Source organism: Dermacentor albipictus, chromosome 3 (genome assembly GCF_038994185.2).
Source record: "Dermacentor albipictus isolate Rhodes 1998 colony chromosome 3, USDA_Dalb.pri_finalv2, whole genome shotgun sequence".
In the NCBI taxonomy this organism is placed as follows: Eukaryota; Metazoa; Arthropoda; class Arachnida; order Ixodida; family Ixodidae; genus Dermacentor; species Dermacentor albipictus.
In genome coordinates, this window is record NC_091823.1 from 4,116,708 (window position 1) to 4,136,095 (window position 19,388).

At 48.2% G+C, this 19,388-nt stretch overlaps 1 protein-coding gene across 10 annotated transcripts in view; it reads left to right on the top strand.

The window, feature by feature from the left end:
• LOC139057176 (signal peptide, CUB and EGF-like domain-containing protein 2) overlaps nt 1-19,388 on the top strand; it is a 208,132-nt gene that overhangs the window by 157,756 nt on the left and 30,988 nt on the right. For 4 of the 10 annotated variants that reach the window (XM_070534974.1, XM_070534973.1, XM_070534978.1 and 1 more), the window contains 2 exons: nt 6,319-6,399; nt 6,738-10,666. In XM_070534974.1, the coding sequence (XP_070391075.1) occupies nt 6,319-6,399; nt 6,738-6,898 (242 nt within the window). In that variant the 3' untranslated portion in view covers nt 6,899-10,666. Of the gene's footprint in view, nt 1-6,318; nt 6,400-6,737; nt 10,671-19,388 lie in introns of those variants that run through there. The other 6 variants (XM_070534972.1, XM_070534977.1, XR_011512612.1 and 3 more) reach the window with 5 other exon arrangements.

Below are 19,388 nucleotides of genomic sequence, written 5' to 3' on the forward strand. Positions count from 1 at the left end.
AGTTATCTAACAAAAGTCGCTTCGGATTCCAAATTGTTCCTTGCACTCAAAAGCTTCGTACTCAGTAGTCTGCAGCTCGCTACACTCTTCTCAGTTACTTTTTTTTCACATCTTTCAATGTTACGGCGCGGAACAGTTTTTTTTTAATGACAGCGTCCCTGGCACGCACTGCGGTTAGCACACGCGGAGTCTCGCCTATCCGAGCCATGTGTGCTTCAGAGAACAGTGGCCTCGTTCTAATGTCCGAGTTGTTTTTATTTTCCAAAATTGTTGGTATTGTTTTTTTCTGCAGGCGGTTGCGCGACCCAATTCACAGGCACGCCGTTTGAGGGACGTTCCTGCTGCTTGCTGTCGTTCTTTTCTTGTTTCCGGACTCTTCTTCTCTCGGGCCGCGAACGCAACCGGTTAGCAGCTCAACTTGGATCGAAAATTTGAAAAGGTAAAAAAGAAAGGGCCGGGGTAAGCAATTACGGCATGGTCGAGAGGGGGGCCGGTCGTCTGAGTTCATTTGGGGGTGATCGTGGCCACCGTAGATCAGCGATGGCCTCGCGGCCTTCTCGCCTTTCGGCGCGCTGTGCCGGAAGCCAGCCGCGTTTGGACCAGCGCGCTTTGTCCGCTCACTGAACGCCGTAAATCCGCGCAGCTTAACCCGACAAAAGTTGGAAGGCGATTCAACCTCCAGTTGTATGTATGTATGTATGTATGTATGTATGTATGTATGTATGTATGTATGTATGTATGTATGTATGTATGTATGTATGTATGTATGTATGTATGTATGTATGTATGTATGTATGTATGTATGTATGTATGTATGTATGTATGTATGTATGTATGTATGTATGTATGTATGTATGTATGTATGTATGTATGTATGTATGTCGATGAAAAACAATATTTTCCAGGCCAAGTTGGGTGCGAGAACGGCCTGCATGAAACGTTTAAACTAATGCGGAGCCTCCCTTCCTCAGGCGGCGGCCAGACCTTGAGTTTTGGCGGTGGCGTAGGCCAGCCGGACAACCCAGATTTGATCCTCCGGGATCGACTGAGCATCGTGGCCTCCCACTGCTCGGGCGTGCTGATTCTGAATGTAGGATTGCTGCTGTGTTTGATGGTGTGTGGTGCTGCGGCGCATGGCCAGATAATGTGGTCGAGACCTGTGCGTGGCACGTGTCATGTTTTGCTGCTCAGTGTGAAGGCACCGGGATAGATGTCAGAATTACAGCCGACAGTCATAGTGAGATGGGCTCCGACGGTTTCTTTTTTTCTCGCTCTAAAGCTCCGCACGTAACTCTTGCTCGCCAGTAGAACTGCCTACCCTGTTGGAGAGACAGCTATTTCTTTATGAAGTTTCTTTTTCACCTGGAAAAAAGTGGTGTTCGAGGGAAGAAATGCATGAAGAACTGAAAGACAGCGAGAGTGAAAGGAGCGCGAGGAGAAAGGCGGAGGAGGAGAGTGCAACGGAACCATTAAAAAAATTCGATTTACGCTAAAACACCGTTGAACATGATTTTTACAGCATTGCTCTTCATAGGATAACTTCAAAATCTAGTCGTTATTACTGCGAGCAAAATGACTTTTATTCTTTCTATACTCAATTCGTATTCGTCTGCAGCTTCACAACCCACGTGAGTGCCGAGGTTTGATCCCGCGACCTCATGCTAAGCAGCGCTACCCCATAGCCGCTAAGCGACTGCGTGGGTTATTATATGTTCTGTGTAGCGTGCTTCTCGCTCTAAATCTAGACAACTGCAAACACTACAAACAGCGCGGTGCGCATCAACTTGCGGCCTGTAGGTGAGTATGTGTAGAGAACCGCTAACGCGCAAAGGCAGGTCGCACAGGGACACATAGACGCGCACTGCAGTCATCATCGGCCTGTTTTTATGGCCACTGGAGGCCCTTCCTAGCGATGTCTAAATGTCTCTATTTCGCGCTAAGTGGCTCCAAATTGTGCCTGCCAATTTTCTAATGTCATTACAACACCTAGTTCCTCGGCCATCCTCGATACCGATTTCCTTTTTTTAGGCATCCGTTCTGTAACTCTAATAGACGACCGGTTGGTTACTTGTCCTACGCACTGAATGGTTTGTCCAGCTCCATTTTTCTCTCCTAATGTCAACTAGAAGATCGGCTATCCCCACTCGCTCTCTAATCCACGCCGCTGGCTTCCCGTCTATAACGTTGTGCCTAGGATTCTTCCTTGCGTTGCTTGTTTCAGCGGTCCTTAACTTGTTCTCAAGCTTCTTTGCCAACTTCCAAATTTATGCTCCATACAGTATCGTAGTACGGTGCAATACGGTAGCTGTCACCAAAATCTCTCGTAGGGCGCCTAATTCAAGCAACAATATTGCGCTGTGCGAGAGCCTACTAGCCTAGACGACGGCCACTGAGTACCGTAAGTACAAAACTGAATTTTTATGTGGACACTTCGAAAGCGTCATATTTCGGAATTTTCGAATTCGTAAAGCATCGCGAACATTGTTACCGTTGCTCACACTTTCATTCATTCATTCATGTTTAATTTGTTAGAATACCCTTAAAGTCCAGAGGGTGTTACAAAGGAGCTGGATTACATGATCATTGTAATATTACAGAACAGAGAAGTCAAGCGCATCTAATAAGAAAATGTGTTCTTGATGGCAGTCTTAGTGACTTTCTGTATTCTGTGGCAGCAACGGTAGTAGTAAGGTGATTCCAGTACTTGAAGATTAGGGCAACGAAAAGGAAGGGTCACTTTGTTGGTGGTGGTCCATCCACGATGACGAATACGATGGTTCAAAAATGAATTAACCCCGAAGGGCTTGGTTGTGAAAAAAATTTCTTCTGGTTGTGAGAAAACTTTCTTCGTATGGTCAGGTCTGGAAGGCCACAGAAAAATTTCATTAAAGGGACATTCTAAGCTCTGCTCAATAAACACGTTTTGGGGAGAATCCAATATTGCTACAGCTTGTTCTAGCTTTGAGCGAATTATTGTTTCTTATAGCAATAGTTCAGTACAGTGGTGAGCAGCCTTGTCTAGAGCGCGGCGGCGGTGCTCTGCGGAGCAAGTCAGCGCCACCTAACGTTGCGCTCTGGGTTTGAGTTATGCGTCCCGCGCGCATGCGCGACAGAAACAGAGGCATGCCTGCTCATCGCTTCCTTGTCCAGCCACCGCCTTGCGAGTTCGTTTCGTGCCGCGAGGGGCGCGCTGCCTGCAATTGTGACGCTGTGACGGCGGTGAGGGCGTCGCCGTGCCACCGTGTTTGACGAGTGTAACGAGACGGCCAGGCAAGCAAGCACGAGTGATAGCAGATCACCGCGCATTTCTGCACTGGCACCACTCGCCGTGGCCATAATGTCTTTCGGCGTGTATCTGCACTGCGTATTTAGCTAAGGGCGACAGCCGACGAAAATAGGCGACGAAAATACACACCAAACAGCCATATAGGCCCAATTCTCGCACTCTTAGCCTGGTCTGTGCCTGAAACGTGCGATCATCCGCTATCACTTGGACGTGCTTCAAAAACGCGCGATCACCCGATATCACTTGCACTTGCTTGCCTAGCCGCCCCGTGATTCGCGCGAAACGCGTTGGTTTTCCGGCCGCTGTTACATATCATTCAGCGCGGCCCTGGCGGACTGAAGCGCAAGAACTGAGGCCGAGAACCCACGAGCAGGCACCGCTTTATTTTGGCCGCGCAAGCGCACGAGACGCATAGCTCAAACCCAGAGCGTAACGTTAGATGGCGCTGACTTGCTCCGCAGAGCACCGTCGCCGCGCTCTAGACAAGGCTGCTCACCACTGTACATGCAGGGATTTGGTTCAAGGTTCTAGGAAGATCTCTCAAGGCGCGATTAGCATTGTTGGTAATAGAGGTTATGTGTTGATACCGCGATGGATTACTGGTTATCTGAACTCCTAGATAGATATATGTTGAGACACGTTGCGATTTTGTTCCGTTGATAGAATAATCCAAGAAATACTCGAAAGGGTGGAGAGGCAAGAAACACGGGTGCGTTTGCATGTCGTTGCGCTAAGTGTCATTAGTCATTTGTTACACCAGTCAGATAGGTTATTAAGCTCAGATTGAAGAAGAGCAAAATTATTTATACTGGTTGTTTCGATAAAGATGACGCAGTAGTCAGGAAACAATTTTGTGGGGGAGGTTAGAGCGTTTGGAGGGTCAATAATATATATAAACCATAAGCAGTAAAGGGCCGAAGAGAAAGCCCTGGTCGAACAACAGATTTAACAGCTCAGGGGGAACACGTGTTAGCCGTCACATATTGAGTGCGATCAGACGGGAACCACTCGCTCCCCTTGAGGATGTTCGGGCCAATGCGCCCATTTTAAATAAATCTTCTGGCACGCTTTGGCGAGATCAAGTAAAACGCATTCTGCCGCCGAAATTACGTCACGGGCGAAGTTGTGCTGCACAAGTGCAGTTCCGGTGAAAATCCTGCTGAAAGTCGCTGAGAAAAGAGTGAGATGCTTGAAATTTTGTGAGATTGGTAAATGTTACATGGTCGAGTAATTTCCGGGGAATACTTGTTCTAGATATGGGCCTACAGTTTAGGCGTAAATGTGGGTTACCAGATTTAAATATGTTATTAGACTGCATGCTTGTCTAACTTATGGGCAATGCTTGTTATAGATATTGGCCTCTAATTTAGGATAGAATGTGGCTTACCAACTTTAAATACCGGGACAACTTTCCCACGTTCCAGCCAAAGATATATTCGAACACTGGACTGACTATGTGAATACATTTGATAAGAATGTTGGACAGCGCACCGCAGTATTTTTGAGAAATGTCGTGTTGTCTTCGTCAATGCTGCAGTAACAGGACAACTTACGGTTGCAGGATAAATTTGAAATGCCTGCGCAGCCAATCGCAACAGGATCCATCGGACAGCTGTTCTGTAGCTGCGGTATTGAAACTGCACATGAACAAGAAAAAGACATCACGATAGCTTCATTTAATGCAGAACAGGCTTCGCTGCTCACAACGTGATCATCAGAATCACTATGCGATATGGCACTTTGTTTTGCATGCTTGATAATATTCCGAAACTTAGACAGGTTAGTAGTCAGCAGTGAAGGCAGCGTATTGTTAAGACAATTGTGCTGGACCCTTGTCATAGCAGTGCGATACGCGGAAAGAACGTTGCCATACGCGCACAAGCGAAGTCTATCACTCTAATGTTTAGCTTGTCGAAAAAGACGACTATTTTTTTGTTCAAAACATTCTGCTGTGACCCAGCCCGATCATCGCTTGTTTGATATGACTTTAGGAGGGGTGTGTCTGTCAATCAGCCAGGTTGCCTTGTTTTTAAAGACATTCGCAGTTTCACCCTAAAAGAGAAGCATTTATTGTGCTAGCAAGGTATTAGACAACACAAAGCAAAGCTCGTAGTTTCATTGGTCGTATAAATTGCAGTCGACATTCACTTACTTATCAAGCACGGGCAAACATGAGCAGATCTCAGTCGATGACCGCGAACGCTCGCTATGGCAACACTGGTGCAATGAAGTGCGGCAGTAGCTGCGAGAGAGTCGCTATTCGGGCTGCATCCCGCTGCAGCGCAAAATAGGCGCGGTAAAACACAGTGCACGCGGAGCCATCAGTCCTCGGCTGGCCTAGCCTTTGTACCCACAGCACGACAGCTTATTTGTACTTTGATTTCAATCTGATTTGTAATCTGATTGTAATCTGATTTGATCGATTGTAATTGATTTCATCACCCACAGCAGGTGATCTGCTGTGGGTGCAAATTTGGCTCGGTTAAGCACGGGATCATTTTGACGCGTCTACTGTAATTTGTTTACCATGCTGTAAGAGTGTTACAGGGCCCCTTTAAAGCAGAACGAAAAGTGTAAGTGTTTCGTGCCCACTGTTTTCCGCGTTTCTTTAGCAAATTAAAGCCTCCAGGTCCATAGTACTAATATGTTCAAAGTGATTTCAACATGCGTGTGAATAAAATTTGAAAGAAGACGAGAACCTTGTGCGGTTGCAAGTAAGTACGCCGTTTGCTAGTGCGCAAGGAAGGGTCAGGTGCTTTGTTGTAATTTCGCAGGTGAATCACATCTTATGCTCTTGGTTGTTAGGTGTTCAATATACATTGTTCAATATCCACGTTCAACATCACATTGTTCAATGTCCGCGTCTCGCGGTGGGAGACTGTCGAGTATCTACACACGACGGCTGTTCGTTATGTCTCACGCGCTCTGCACGTACTTGATGGGGAAAATGCGCATTTTCTGGAAACGTTCCCTACGAAGCAACAGAGAATAATCGGTTCGGCTGACCCTTCGACATCGTTTTACTTGTGCAGCGTACACTCCAGCTTCGGCGATGGGTTGCCCGCCGGGATCCGAATTCTTCGAGGAACTCGACGGAGAAGTCAACGTATGCGGTAGGCATGACCTTTTTTCTAGTCTCCCATCTTAATGTATTACAGAGATGCTAGCTTAGATGCGGTGGCTCAACGGAAAGGCCAGGCGAATTTACGCAACAGCTGAGTGATCGAAACTTGAGCACATAACCTGTTGATTATTCTTTGCCGTTGAGAAAGTGGGCCATATGATGCGCAGACAAAACACGGATGTAGAGGCAACGGAGCCGGCACTATATACTTACTGACTTGAAGACTTATGGCCGTGTGCAATCGCATTGTTCTTTCGCGACAGAGTTGAGAAACGCTGAAACATCGCAGTAGTGCCTGACCAGTGATCGCCTCTTTGCAATGGACAGTGGAGTGCCCTGCGGGGATGTACTGGTCGCAAGACGTGGGCCAGTGTTTCCTCTGCGAGCCGGGATTCTACCAGGACAGACCGGGCCAGTCCTCGTGCGCACCGTGCCCGGCAGCAGCGACGCCACTCTCCGGCGCTGTGGGACAGCAGTGCTCCTCGTGACGGAGCTCGGCGGCGGCCGCACTCGATCATGCCTAATGAAAGCGTTCGCCGTGCGGCCGTGCTTCACCGATAACTAAACTAATGAAGAAAGGCGAGTGAAACGCGTCGCGATCCTTTATTTTGCAACTCATTAATTCCACGCTATGCAGCCAATCACTTCGCCTAAGTTTCACCAGGATTTCAGGCTCCCCGTCGCGCAAGTTGCGTGGAGCCCAGGCTATATAGTTCGCTGCTGGCATTCAGGACTGAAGAGTATTTCTAGCCCACCAACTTCAGCTACGCAGTTTCAATGTTTCGGAAAAAGACCGACTGCGTGCATCTTTTCTTGCGCTAAAAAGCTATACGTCGCGATCCTTTATTTTGCAACTCATTAATTCCACGCTATGCAGCCAATCACTTCGCCTAAGTTTCACCAGGATTTCAGGCTCCCCGTCGCGCAAGTTGCGTAGAGCCCAGGCTATATAGTTCGCTGCTGGCATTCAGGACTGAAGAGTATTTCTAGCCCGCCAATTTCAGCTACGCAGTTTCAATGTTTCGGAAAAAGACCGACTGCGTGCATCTTTTCTTGCGCTAAAAAGCTATAAGCTCGGAATTCCGGCTATCTCGCTAACGTCTCGCTCTAAGGCTTCCATTGGCAACAAAAGTGAACTTTAAAAAAACATTACCGTCATTACTTCGGTGCAAGCAAACACCCCACGAATGGGATGAACGCGCTCTTCTGCTGCTATACAACTGCAATATATTGCCCGAAAAAGACATTTCATTGTAGCCCGACTCTTGCATTTCCCAAATGTATTTAGCGGGTTTCATCAGAAAAACATCACAAAGTATGGGGATGCGTGGTCTCCGAAATCAGGCCACGTGTGCAATTTCGGAGACTCCTACTTGTGTCACGTGGGCATTTCGAAAGCATTCGAACCGATATACCTTCTACTCAGCGCGGAAGAGATTTAACATCCGTCGAGTCAACATTCTGTCGAGTGTAGAGTCTTGTTCAAATCTGTGGAAAGATCACTGGTGTTCAAGCAGCGGACACGAGCTTCCTTTTGAACGTGTTGACACTATAGCGCGCCGTAACCAACACGTTTGAAGAAAACGAACAGCAACAAACTATTTGCGTCTCGTAAAAATAATTTTCTTTCTTGCACATACACCGGCACAATTAGGAGGGAGGTACTGAAGAGTCACTTTTGAAAGTGATCGCGGATAGGTACCTTCCTATAGGGCCGACGCAGGAAGAGGATTAACCGCAAATCGAGTGCTCGACGGTAGAGGAACTGGACGCGCCCTTCACAGAATCGGAGATCAGGGCGGTACTCTAGAATTTAAACAGCAGATCGGCTCTGGGTTCGGATAAACTTTCTAACAGGCTATTACGAAACCTGGACGATAAGGCAGTCGAACTACTAACTAAGGAGTTGAACATGGTATGGGAGACAGGACAGGTGCCTGACGGACGGAAGTCGGCTATGGTGACACTCATCCCTATACCAGGAAAACGCCTTCATTTGGACAACATGAGGCCAATATCACTAACCTCGTGCATAGGCAGGGTAGCTGAGCACGCGATCTTGAACAGGGTTTCCGGATACATAGAGCGCAGAGACCTCTTCCCACACAATATGGTTGGTTTTCGGCCCAGCCTATCGACGCAGGAAGTTATGCTAATGCTAAGAAAGCACATCTTTGATAGCGGCACCCGGGACGTGAGAGGGATTCTCGCCCTGGATCTCACTAAGGCGTTCGATACAGTGTTACATAGATACATTCTGCAGGCCACGGCCGAGATAGGCCAGGGAGTCAAATTCCAGGCCTTTGTCAGGTCCTTTCTCATGAATAGAACTGCTACTATTCAGTTGGGGCAGATTCCGTCGAGTGTGTGCGAATTGGGGGCTCGGGGTACCCCTCAGGGATCAGTCATCTCGCCACTACTCTTCAATACAGTCATGAAGGGTCTATCAGACAGGCCAGGTGGCCTCCAGGGCATAGGTCACGCACTTTACGCAGGGGACATCACGATCTGGTGTCCAGGTGGCTCCCTAGCTGAAATGGAGCAAGCTGTACAAGCGGCCTTGGATGAGACGGAGGCGCACCTCGCGGACACGGGTCTCAACCTGTCTACGAGTAAATCGGAGCTGTTACTTTACAGACCCGCAAGGCAAGGGGTTCGGGGCCTGGCACCCTTCGACCCGTAGTATTATACGCGAATAATGGGCAGAAAATTCCTAGAGTCGACTCGGTTAAGATCCTAGGCCTGCTCATAGACGCGAGGGGCTGTAATGCCAGAACAATTACTCACGTTACAACCAAGACGGACAATATGTTGCGGTAAATTGCTAGGGTGTCCAAGCGAAAGAAGGGGTTAGGTCAACACAACCTGCTTCGTATGTACAACGCGTTTCTCATGAGCCATATTAACTATGTGGCGTCAGCTTTAGTATGGAGAAAAACAGAAAAGGTCAAATTAAATGCTATCATGCGCAATATCATAAAGTGCTAGGCTTGCCTATTGCCACGAGCTCCGGCCTACTAGGTCAACTCGGGATACATAATAGCATAGACGAGATCATAGAGGCACAGGTCACTGCCCAGGTGGTTAGGCTATTGTAGACCAAAGCTGGCAGGCGAATTCTCGACGAGGTTGGCATGGCTCTCAGGATAATGGAGAACCAGCGCATAACACTGACACGACAAACGAGGGCGACCTACCTGGGGAGGCCCTTCCCGCGAAACGTACATCCACAGTATAACGAGGGCAGACGTAAAGCCCGTGCACGAGCCATCTTGAAGAAAGTTAGAGATGACAGAGACTCCGTGGTCTTTGTCAATGCGGTGTAGTACGGGAACAGGAGAGTGTTAGCGTTGTCGGTTGTAGACGATGGCGGATGCTTCGCTCCTTGTCCTCGGTATAGTATAGCAGAGCAAATTGCGGTTGCACTGGCCTTGTGTGACCCAGAGCGTTCCTACATTTACACCGACTCGAGAGATGCAATCAGAGCTTTTGAATCGGGTAACCTCGCACGAGAAGCGGCATCTATTCTAGAGAAAAGAGCTTGCCCCGGTTCAAATTATATCGCGTGGTTCCCCGCACACATGGACACGAACGTTCTCGAGGGCTTCCCAAACCTCAACGAGCTGGCCCACGACCGTGCGCGAGAACTCACGCGCCGCGACGGTCTCGAGGCTCCGGATGGGCAGGAAGGGACTAAGCAGAACGATCCACTCCTCACATTTAATGAAATCACTGAACATTACCAACTTTGTCGGAGAATTTATCCTCTGCCTCACCCGAAGCTCAGCAGAGGTCAATCAGCTGCACTTAGAATGTTGCAGACGGGATCTTTCCCGTCGCGGGGATTCCTGAGTAGGATGCACTCAGATGTAGACCCTAGTTGTCCCAACTGTAGTGAAATCTTTTGCTCTATGGCTCACATGCTCTGGCGATGTCCCGCGTTGCCTAACGACTTCGTCTCCAGCAAAGCCGAATGGGACGAAGCCATCAGAAGCACGGAACTCCAAAATCAAACCCAGGCTCTCCAGATGGCCCAGGAAAGGGCGGAGCGTCACGGCATTGTGTCCTCTGCGTGGGTGCGGCCAGCGGCTACAAAGGCCTCCCGTTAGGAGGTCCTGACAGTAGCTCCTCAGGATTAAATAAAGTTCGTTGTCTGTCTTGCAGGAACAGTGAATGCCAGTCTCACGTCATAAAAGGCAGTGCAGTTAGCAACACCAATGTTCTCAAGTCGCTCGATATGGACACTTGTGTGCACTTTTTTTGTAGTTAGTATGATTTTCAGGGCCCGTCACTCTAGGGATGCAGAGTTGTCGCTGGTGGCCTTTGGGCCAGAAGAATTTGGTATCGATATTATTATGGAAACATTTCAACGGCAGTCACGTTGGCCGTAGTCAAGTGTTCGACCAAAACTCATCTGGCGAGGAAGCATACTGGTGTCGAAAAAACACTCTCTCGCCAAGAATAAAAGAAAAATTAAGAACAGGACGTTTCGGGCTCCATACGTGTCCCTTGATCACAATAGATAAATGAGCATCGGCGCACGACTATTTATGGGTCAGGTGGCGCAGCATGCGGGTGTGGGAAGATTATTAGCCCGCGACCTGTTTATCGTGCGTCTAGTTGATTTAATATAGTAAGACTTTTTGTTGTTTTTGGCACATTACGTTGGCCGTGTAGGAAGGTTACAATTTCTTCAAGTTTCAGGATTTCATAGACAATAGGACCGATAGCCGTTCAGAAATGCCCATGTGACATGACCATTGTCAATTCCCTGCAGGCTTATACGTAATCACACGTAATTATTTAATTTCTGCAAGTGTTCCAATTGGCCAATTATTTTTGACTCTGTGACGCTCACTGTACTTATATTACTTTTGTCAGTGACTAATTAACCGTGGCCACTTATTTTATGGACGGGGCAAGCTGTAACAGCCAACACAACTGTGAGCACTTGAGTTAATTGGTACTTGAAAATATAGTCGAACTCCCGGTGTTGTGCCGTCCGGCAGCATCGCTGACGCGCACGTTAAGACGGGCCAACCTGGTCGTTCAGTGCTTGTCTCCTCATCTTGGCAGGACACCACCAGATGTCGGCCGACGAAATTAACCGATGCTGCTACGGCTCGATGGCGATGCCCACTTGTGAGGGCGATGCCATTTACCGACGAGCGTTTTTTCTCAACTTCTCAATACCGAGAGGGCCTTCCTCGAGCACCAGCAAAATTGAAGCACTGCGCTTGATAGAGGACCGTTCAGTAAGCACGCGAGTTAATAGGCACGGAAAAAAAAACAAAAACTAAAATTTAGAAAAGGAGCACTGTTCTCTCGTTGTCGCACAGAACATATAGACAGCGGGGGGAAAAGGTCGACATTTATGTAATATACGGGAGCACATATATGGGCCATGAAAAATTAAGTAAGTTGGCATCACTGTGGGTATAAATCATTAAGCGACGAAATGTTCTATTCACTTTGTGTGTTCAGTTTCCATGTTGGCGATGTGCTGCATTTTCACCATATGTTGGCAGGGAGGCTACTTCGCGATGCGCGGAACCTTTCGCAGAACGCAGGATCTTACGGACAATACGACCGGCAGGACAGTCGGGCACTCGTTCTTAATGATTCAGAAATACTGCCAAGTCTGCCCATGAACGTTTGCAACGATAGCAGAGCGCAATTTACCGTTCCTTTACCCTAGTGTTAATTTGCCATTTTCCTACCTAGTGTTAACCTGGTGACAATTCTGCGCCGCAACATTGAACACATACGGTGTGTTTACGTTTCTTCGCCGCAAAACAAACGTATTATCTGAGAGAAGCGTTTTCATCGTGTTTTCACCGTGTTTACGCAAAAAACGCACCTCACCTCCCCCCCCCGTTCCTCTCTACCGTGGTTCTAAAAAATTTCAGTGCCCTTCCACTCTCTGCAGAAGGATGACGAGCAAAGGTGTGTATGTGCGCCCCTTAATGGTGAACTGCACCTCCGTCACGGGTCGGCCCGGCATTCGGGATCGACCCACGTATGCAGAGTGCTTAACGCCCGCTTCACCTCCGCCACGGGTAGAGCCCGTATTGTACTATCTTCGGTATCGACGCACAGATAGGGAGTGCTTCACGCCTGCTTTACCTCCGCCATGGGTCGGCCCGGTAGTGCACAACTTCGGAATCCACGTATGGGGAGCCCTTAACGCCTGCTCCACCTCGGCCGGGGGTCGCCCGGCAGTGCAGTATCTTCGAGATCGGCCCTCGTATGGGCAGTGCTTAATGCCTGCTTCACCTCCACCGCGGGTAGGGCCCGTATTGTACTGTCTTCGGGATCGACCTCCGGATAGGGAGTGCTTCACGCCTGCTTCTCCCCCGCCGCGAGTCGGCCCGGCATTGCGCTATCTTTGGAATCGGCCCCCGTATGGGGTGTGCTTAACGCCTGCTCCACCTCGGCCGGGGGTCGGCCCGGCAGTGCAGTATCTTCGAGATCGGCCCTCGTATGGGGAGTGCTTAACGCCTGCTTCACCTCCGCCACGGTTCAGCCCAGCAATGTGCTACCTCAGGGATTCGCGAACGCATGGGGAGTGCTTAACGCCTGCTTCACCTAGCCGCGGCTCGGCCCGGCATCGCACTAACTTCGGGATCGGCCGCCGTATGGGAAGTGCTTAACGCCTGCTTCATCTCGGCCGAGTGTCGGCCCGGCAATGCACTAGCTCCGGAGTTTGCCCACGTGTGGGGAGTGCTTATCGCCTGCTTCACCACCGCCGCGGGTCGGGCCGGTATTGCACTATCTCCGGTACCAGCCGGCGTATGGGTAGTTTTTCGCTTACAACGACACGAAAATTTCCTTGAACAATATAAGTAAACAAGCTTCGCTGTAAAAAGTTGAAAAAAATGCATTAATTTTATTCGTGCATGGTTGTGACTGTATCCGAGTCTTGAGCGGTTATGATTAACACAGGGGATATGACGACCTTAAATAACACCTCGCGATCTTGTGGTCGTCGGTGTCTTGTCTCTTGGTATACTTTGGGAACTTGTGGAAGTATGAGTTTCCTAGTCAGGTTGAGAAGTGTACGAGCTCTTTCCGTTCTTGTCTTCTCCTCTTCGCCCTTCCCTTTGTTTCTGCTCAGAGCGTAAAGGTGTGACGCTTTTCCGGGGAAGAGGGCAATAATCTCGTCATGGGAACGCATGCCTGAACGTTTCTCACACTTGACAGATCGGTCATAGCCCGTCCGCCACCAAAGGAGCTCTGGAAGTGGTTGCAATATCCAGGCACCTCGAAGAGACCGGTAGAACGCTTGCCTATGCTTCGTTTCACCGATCCTTCCAAGGCATGCCAGGTGACACCTTCTGGAAGTAAATCACGCCAAGCCCAAGGCACAACAAAGAGAGAGCACCCAGCTAACCATGAGAACTGCCAGGCTCACACGTCCTTCACATAGAACTGTATCAGAAGCGTTAATGCAGCCCTCATTCGAGATTCCCGAAAACTAACGAAGGAGAAAACCTGATTTCAGTGCGGAGCTCACCCAACCTAATGCCTAACGCTTTCTTTTTTTTTTCTAGAGTAGGCCACGGTTATTGATAGACTAAGAACGCATTGAAAATGATCAAACGGATAAAAGCCGTGCAGTTAGTAACTCGTTCGGTCAATGCTACCTTCCAGTACCAGTGCCTTTAATGCAAAACGTGTTGGGCTCTGTTAACCGCTTCAACTCTGAATTAAACTGATCCATTAAGTGGCATTTAAAACGTAAAAAAGACACTGTCTTCGCGCAAGAACAAAAAAAATAATGTTTATGTCTCCAAACGACCTTCAGCAAATCAAATTTCTGCAATGGTGACCGATATGCGCACCTACTCTGCTCTCTAAGCATTGAGTTACCCAAAATGGCTTGTTTCAAGAAATCTCCAATCTCAAAGCTTATCTGCAAAAATCAGGCCGACCACTAGTCACCATCGCCGCAACACTGGCTGCGAATTTTTGTAACTGGCTCGTACAACAAACAATAAACACAAATTCTGAGTGTAACGGAAACCCTGGCAACAAACTAATAAGTTCTTAATAGCTAACAAACTAAAAAATGTTATCGCGCTATATTTACAAACAAGAAATTTATGGATGCGCCTAACTCTACAATTACTACCTCTTAATTAGGACTTTCAGACTTACTCCAACCAAATAACTGAATTAACTGCATCGTCCACCAAAAGAAAAAACTCAAGGCGTCTACAAAATCAGCTGTGCCGACTGTCCGGCGTCGTACATCGGGGAAACCAAAAATCTAAAAGAAAGGACCAGACAACACGAGAACTACGTCAGAACCTTCAAGCGTGTACGCAGCCCCGTCGCCGAACACTCGGAAGACGCCGACCACAAAATTGCTTTCCAGGAGACTGAAATCCTTCAAAATGAGACGAACTCGCGGAAGAGACTACTACTGGAGTCATGACACATTCAGAATACGGGGGGTAACATAAACCGCATGAAGGGCAACCTACCCTCGGTGTATGTCCATGGCCTTGGCGACATGACGAAAAGAAGAAAGATGCCCAGCCAGGTAGACGCCCGCTCGGTTCACCAACACAAAAACGTCGAAGCGGCCCTGTCACCTCCCCCACCCCTCGCCTCCCAACAGCGGCACTCCCGCGGGCCAAGCTTCCCCAGCACCGGTCTTCCCAGCCCGCCAGCACTACGGCAGCCGTCAACCCCCACACCCCTTTTTGTTTCTCTCCACCTTCCCGTCTGTGAAGTGTCTCCCCACTTTCCATGCTCCCCCTTCCTTTCTTTACAAAAGACCCTTTAAAAGCTGCACACCGCCATCCCCCGAACAACAACCCCCTGAAGAAGCAGCCGAATGGGCTCCGAAACGTTGGGCTAATAAAATTCAGTTATTTGGTTGGAGTCAGTCAGAAAGTCCTAATCAATTTCCCAACCAGACAGGCAATTCTATCGAAATGTTTAGCTTCTACCTCTTAATGCACACTCGAATTGGATCGCTCTCTGACAGCTCTGCGACCTCGCCGAGAGCAACCTAAGGCGTCATGCATACACTGCCCTCTGTCGTCGCCTGCCACTTTGTGTGCCCGCGGCTTGCTTTGTTGTCCCTGAAGGAGAGGCCGTAAACACGTGAAGGATCGCCTCCCTTTTGCCCTCACTTTCGCGGCGCATTCCACTGCAGGGACTGTCTGACTGGCCCTGTTCGTACATGCATATCACAGCCAGGTTGAACCTTTCAGTCGCACCCCTACTCGCAGGGACGCGTCCTCCTTTGTTGTTAGGCGACGCCTCCGTTTTCTAAACCGTCATAACGAACCTTTTGAAGCTTTACGCGATAGCTGGCTCCCTTGTCTTACGGGCTGCGGTGTGACGTCTTTCTCGCTGCGCTGAATACTTCGCTCGTTTTAACTTGCGCCGTCTCGAAAATTTTTGCCATGCGAGGTGGTGGTCGAATGTGCCTTTGAAATCCTTGAGCGCCGGGTTCCTGCCCTGCTTGACCACCACGGCATTCTCCTCTGCTTTTGACGCTTCCGGAACGTCGCTCAAGTGCGCAGGTATGAGGGAGTTTTTCAGCGCCTCCTTGACCTTTCTGCGGCTACTTAAACAAGCCTCATGTCCGCAAGGAACGTCCTCTGGAATAGTCACTCTCTACTCTTGCTACGCAATTGCTCTCTTCTTTTGCCGCGATATATATATATATATATATATATATATATATATATATATATATATATATATATATATATATATATATGAAGATAAGTCGGGATAATGTCTCGATACATTTGGCGACACTGCTGCTGTGGCACTTCAATCTTCACGCTAGCTATGGGCAAGCAAATACTATTCTTCTCGACTAGATGCCGGATACATGCATATTCCCCGGTGAAATCCTCAGGTTTCAGAAACGCAGAGTGGACAACCTCCATTGTTGCAGCTGAACCCCTAAGTACCTTACTATATATTCCATTCACTACTAAGTCGCGAATGTAGAGTTCTAAGAGGGCCAAGTTCTCATCGTCGCCATTCACGAAAGAAAAAAAAATTTTAGGCTTCCGACAGCCGATGGCAAGGTGCCCAGGTTGCTGGCAACGGAAACAGATGACCGGTTTTCTTGTGTCAAACGCCTTTTGTTTGTTTGTTTTTTCGTCTCTTACTGCGGCGTTATTCTCTCCTGAATTATCAGGCTGGACGTGTTTTGTCCCACCTCCTGCTTTTTCGTGGTGAATGTGGAGCCTATTTTCCTCTTTGCTGAATTTAGTGAATGGCCTGACACGCGTCTTCTCGTAAACAAGACGTGCAGCGAATTCTACTGCTAGCATTACACATTCCAAGCTCTTTTGGCCAACCTATCTTGAATCCAAAGCCGCATCTCTTCTCTCAAGGACGCATAGAAATGCTTCATGCAGATTAAGTCACCGACCTTGTCGTGACAACCCAATGCATCTTCCCCTTTTAGCAACTCAATTAAGTTGGTTTTCAGCTTATAAGCGAAATCTTCAAAAGATTTGCCCGGCGCTCTAGCTGTCTCCCGAAAACGACAACAGAAAGCCTCTGCTGAGAGCCGATATTTGATAGCCATCTGATAGTCATGTGCGTTAGCCTTGCAATTATTTAGATTGCTTCGCCAGGAAGAACGGTCAGAATTTCTTGTGGCTAACTCTCTAGTGCCAACCCGTTTTTCTCGCAGGTTCCTTCAAAAGTAACGAGAAACAAATTCATCTCATTGTTTACCATGTACGACGGCATGAGATCCCTTATTTTCACTCCTTCACATGAACATTTTTCATTTATTGAGATGTGATTTGCTGGTTGCCTGGCCAGATCTCGCTGCACATCTAGTTCGTTTATTTTAGTTCGTGAGCTCCCTGTTCCTCTCGTTCCTTTCTCTCTGCAACTCCCTTTTGATCACCTCTATGCCTTTCTTCTACCGCGTTTTGCTCAGCTCCTTGTTTTTCTTCTGCAGCGTTTTGTTCAGCTTTCTCAGCTCTCCCCCTTTCTATCGCAGTGTTTTGTTCAGCTTTCTCAGCTCCTTTTACCGCGAAGCTCTATACCTCTACCGTCCCAGGAAATTTTCGTGTCGTAAGCAAAAAAACTTCCCATACGTGGGCCGATCCCGGAGGTAGAGAAATAACGGGCCGATGCGCAGCGGAGGTGAAGCAGGCGTTAAGCACTCCCCATACGTGGGCCAATCCCGGGGTTAGTGCAATGCCGGGCCGACCCGCGGCGTAGGTGAAGCAGGCGTTAAGCACTCCCCATACGTGGGCCGATCCAGATGATAGTGCAATGCCGGGGCAACCCGCGGCGGAGATGCAGTTCGCCATTAAAAGGCCCAGATGCACAGCTTCGCTGGTCATCCTTCTTCAGAAAGTGGAAGGGAACTGAGGTTTTCCTTTTAGAATACTTTTCGTATTTTAAATACTTTTTTTTCTATCTCATCCCATGCTTCTGAAAAGTTGTACTTAAGACGAACTTCCCAGTCGCCTCAGTAAGCTTTTGGCTCTTTGGCTTTTCCACACCTCAATTCCCAGCTCTTCACGTAGTAACAACAACTGGGGCTTTCTTCGTTTGCTTAATTCCATGGTCTATCCCGAACGAGAACTTTCTGATTCTGCTGTGACGTGTGCAAGCTTTCAACAAGAGCCTGCACGCACAGAAACCAATTTGCCGTTTTAGAAAACACACGAGCTAAAACCTGGAAAATTCGGGAAGTCAAGCGCTCACCATTCTGCTAAAGCCAGGACGAAGGGTGGAGTATCCCATTTCTGCCATTCATCGGATACAGTGTCGACCGGGTGAGGTGGGTCTCCACCGCAAGAATCGGGAAACGACGACAAAGGCGGGTGTTGCGATGATCAAAAAAAGTAGAGAAGAATGTATTGATTTTATTGGTACATGGTTGTGGCCCTATCCGAGTCTCGAGCGGTTCTGAGTAACCGGGGGGCCAGGATGGTATTAGATAACCCCTCGCGGTCTTGTGGTCATCGATGTCTTCTTGGTATACTTGGGGAACCTGTGTAAGTATCCTTGTCAGTTTTAGAAGTGTACGAGCTCTTCGCCTCTTCGTCCTTCCCTTTGAGTCTGCTAAGGGCGTAAAGGGGTGACGCTTTCTTGGGGAAGAGGGCAATGATCTCGGAATGGAAATGCACGCCGGAACGTTTCTTACACTTGACAGGTCAGTCATAACAGTGTACATACAATTCGCTTACCTATTACGTACAGCGCCATAATTCAGTTATAGTTTAACGCTTCTGCCACGATGCGATGTGCCATGTGAGGCAATGCTCAAATCAACCCTCTCGGTGATTATGAACAATGAGACGCAAGAGCACCTCAAGTACACACGTCTCCCTTTGTGTTCTGTGGACTACACAGGCAAACAGCAACAGTGCATGTAAGCTAACGTTGAACATCAGCTGACCACTCTCGTATTGGACTAAATACTGAAGAAATTATACATTCGCTGCGAACATCACCGCTAATTATCGTCAACCAAAGCAAACGTCATGCAAAGCTTCGATTACATCGATTCCCACAGTGCGTGGGATCCGCCGATTTTTTTTTTTTTACGCATTCGTATCGCCGAAGCGCACCAACGCTCTGTAAAATGGTACCGCATTAACATTAATACACAGAAAAACGCCAGTAAAGCGCACCCCATTATACGCACAAATAATGCCATGTTGCTGCTTCTTAGAAGGCTTTATCTCTGGGCCAACAATTCTCATATTTAAGGTAAATTCAAATACTTCAATTTATTTCAAATGCATTCAAATATTTAATCTTTTAAACACAATAGAACTGATTAAGATCGGTGCAGCGCTTGTCAATGAAAACCATCTATTAGTCTCCATGCATTTATATTTTATCTCGCGGGCTAAAGATTCCCACCATACTTACTTTTTCTGTCTCCTCATTTTTTGTCTGTCGCTGCCGCCATGCTATTCCGGATCTCCTTGGGCCCCCACACGTTCCAGCGTTGACATTGAG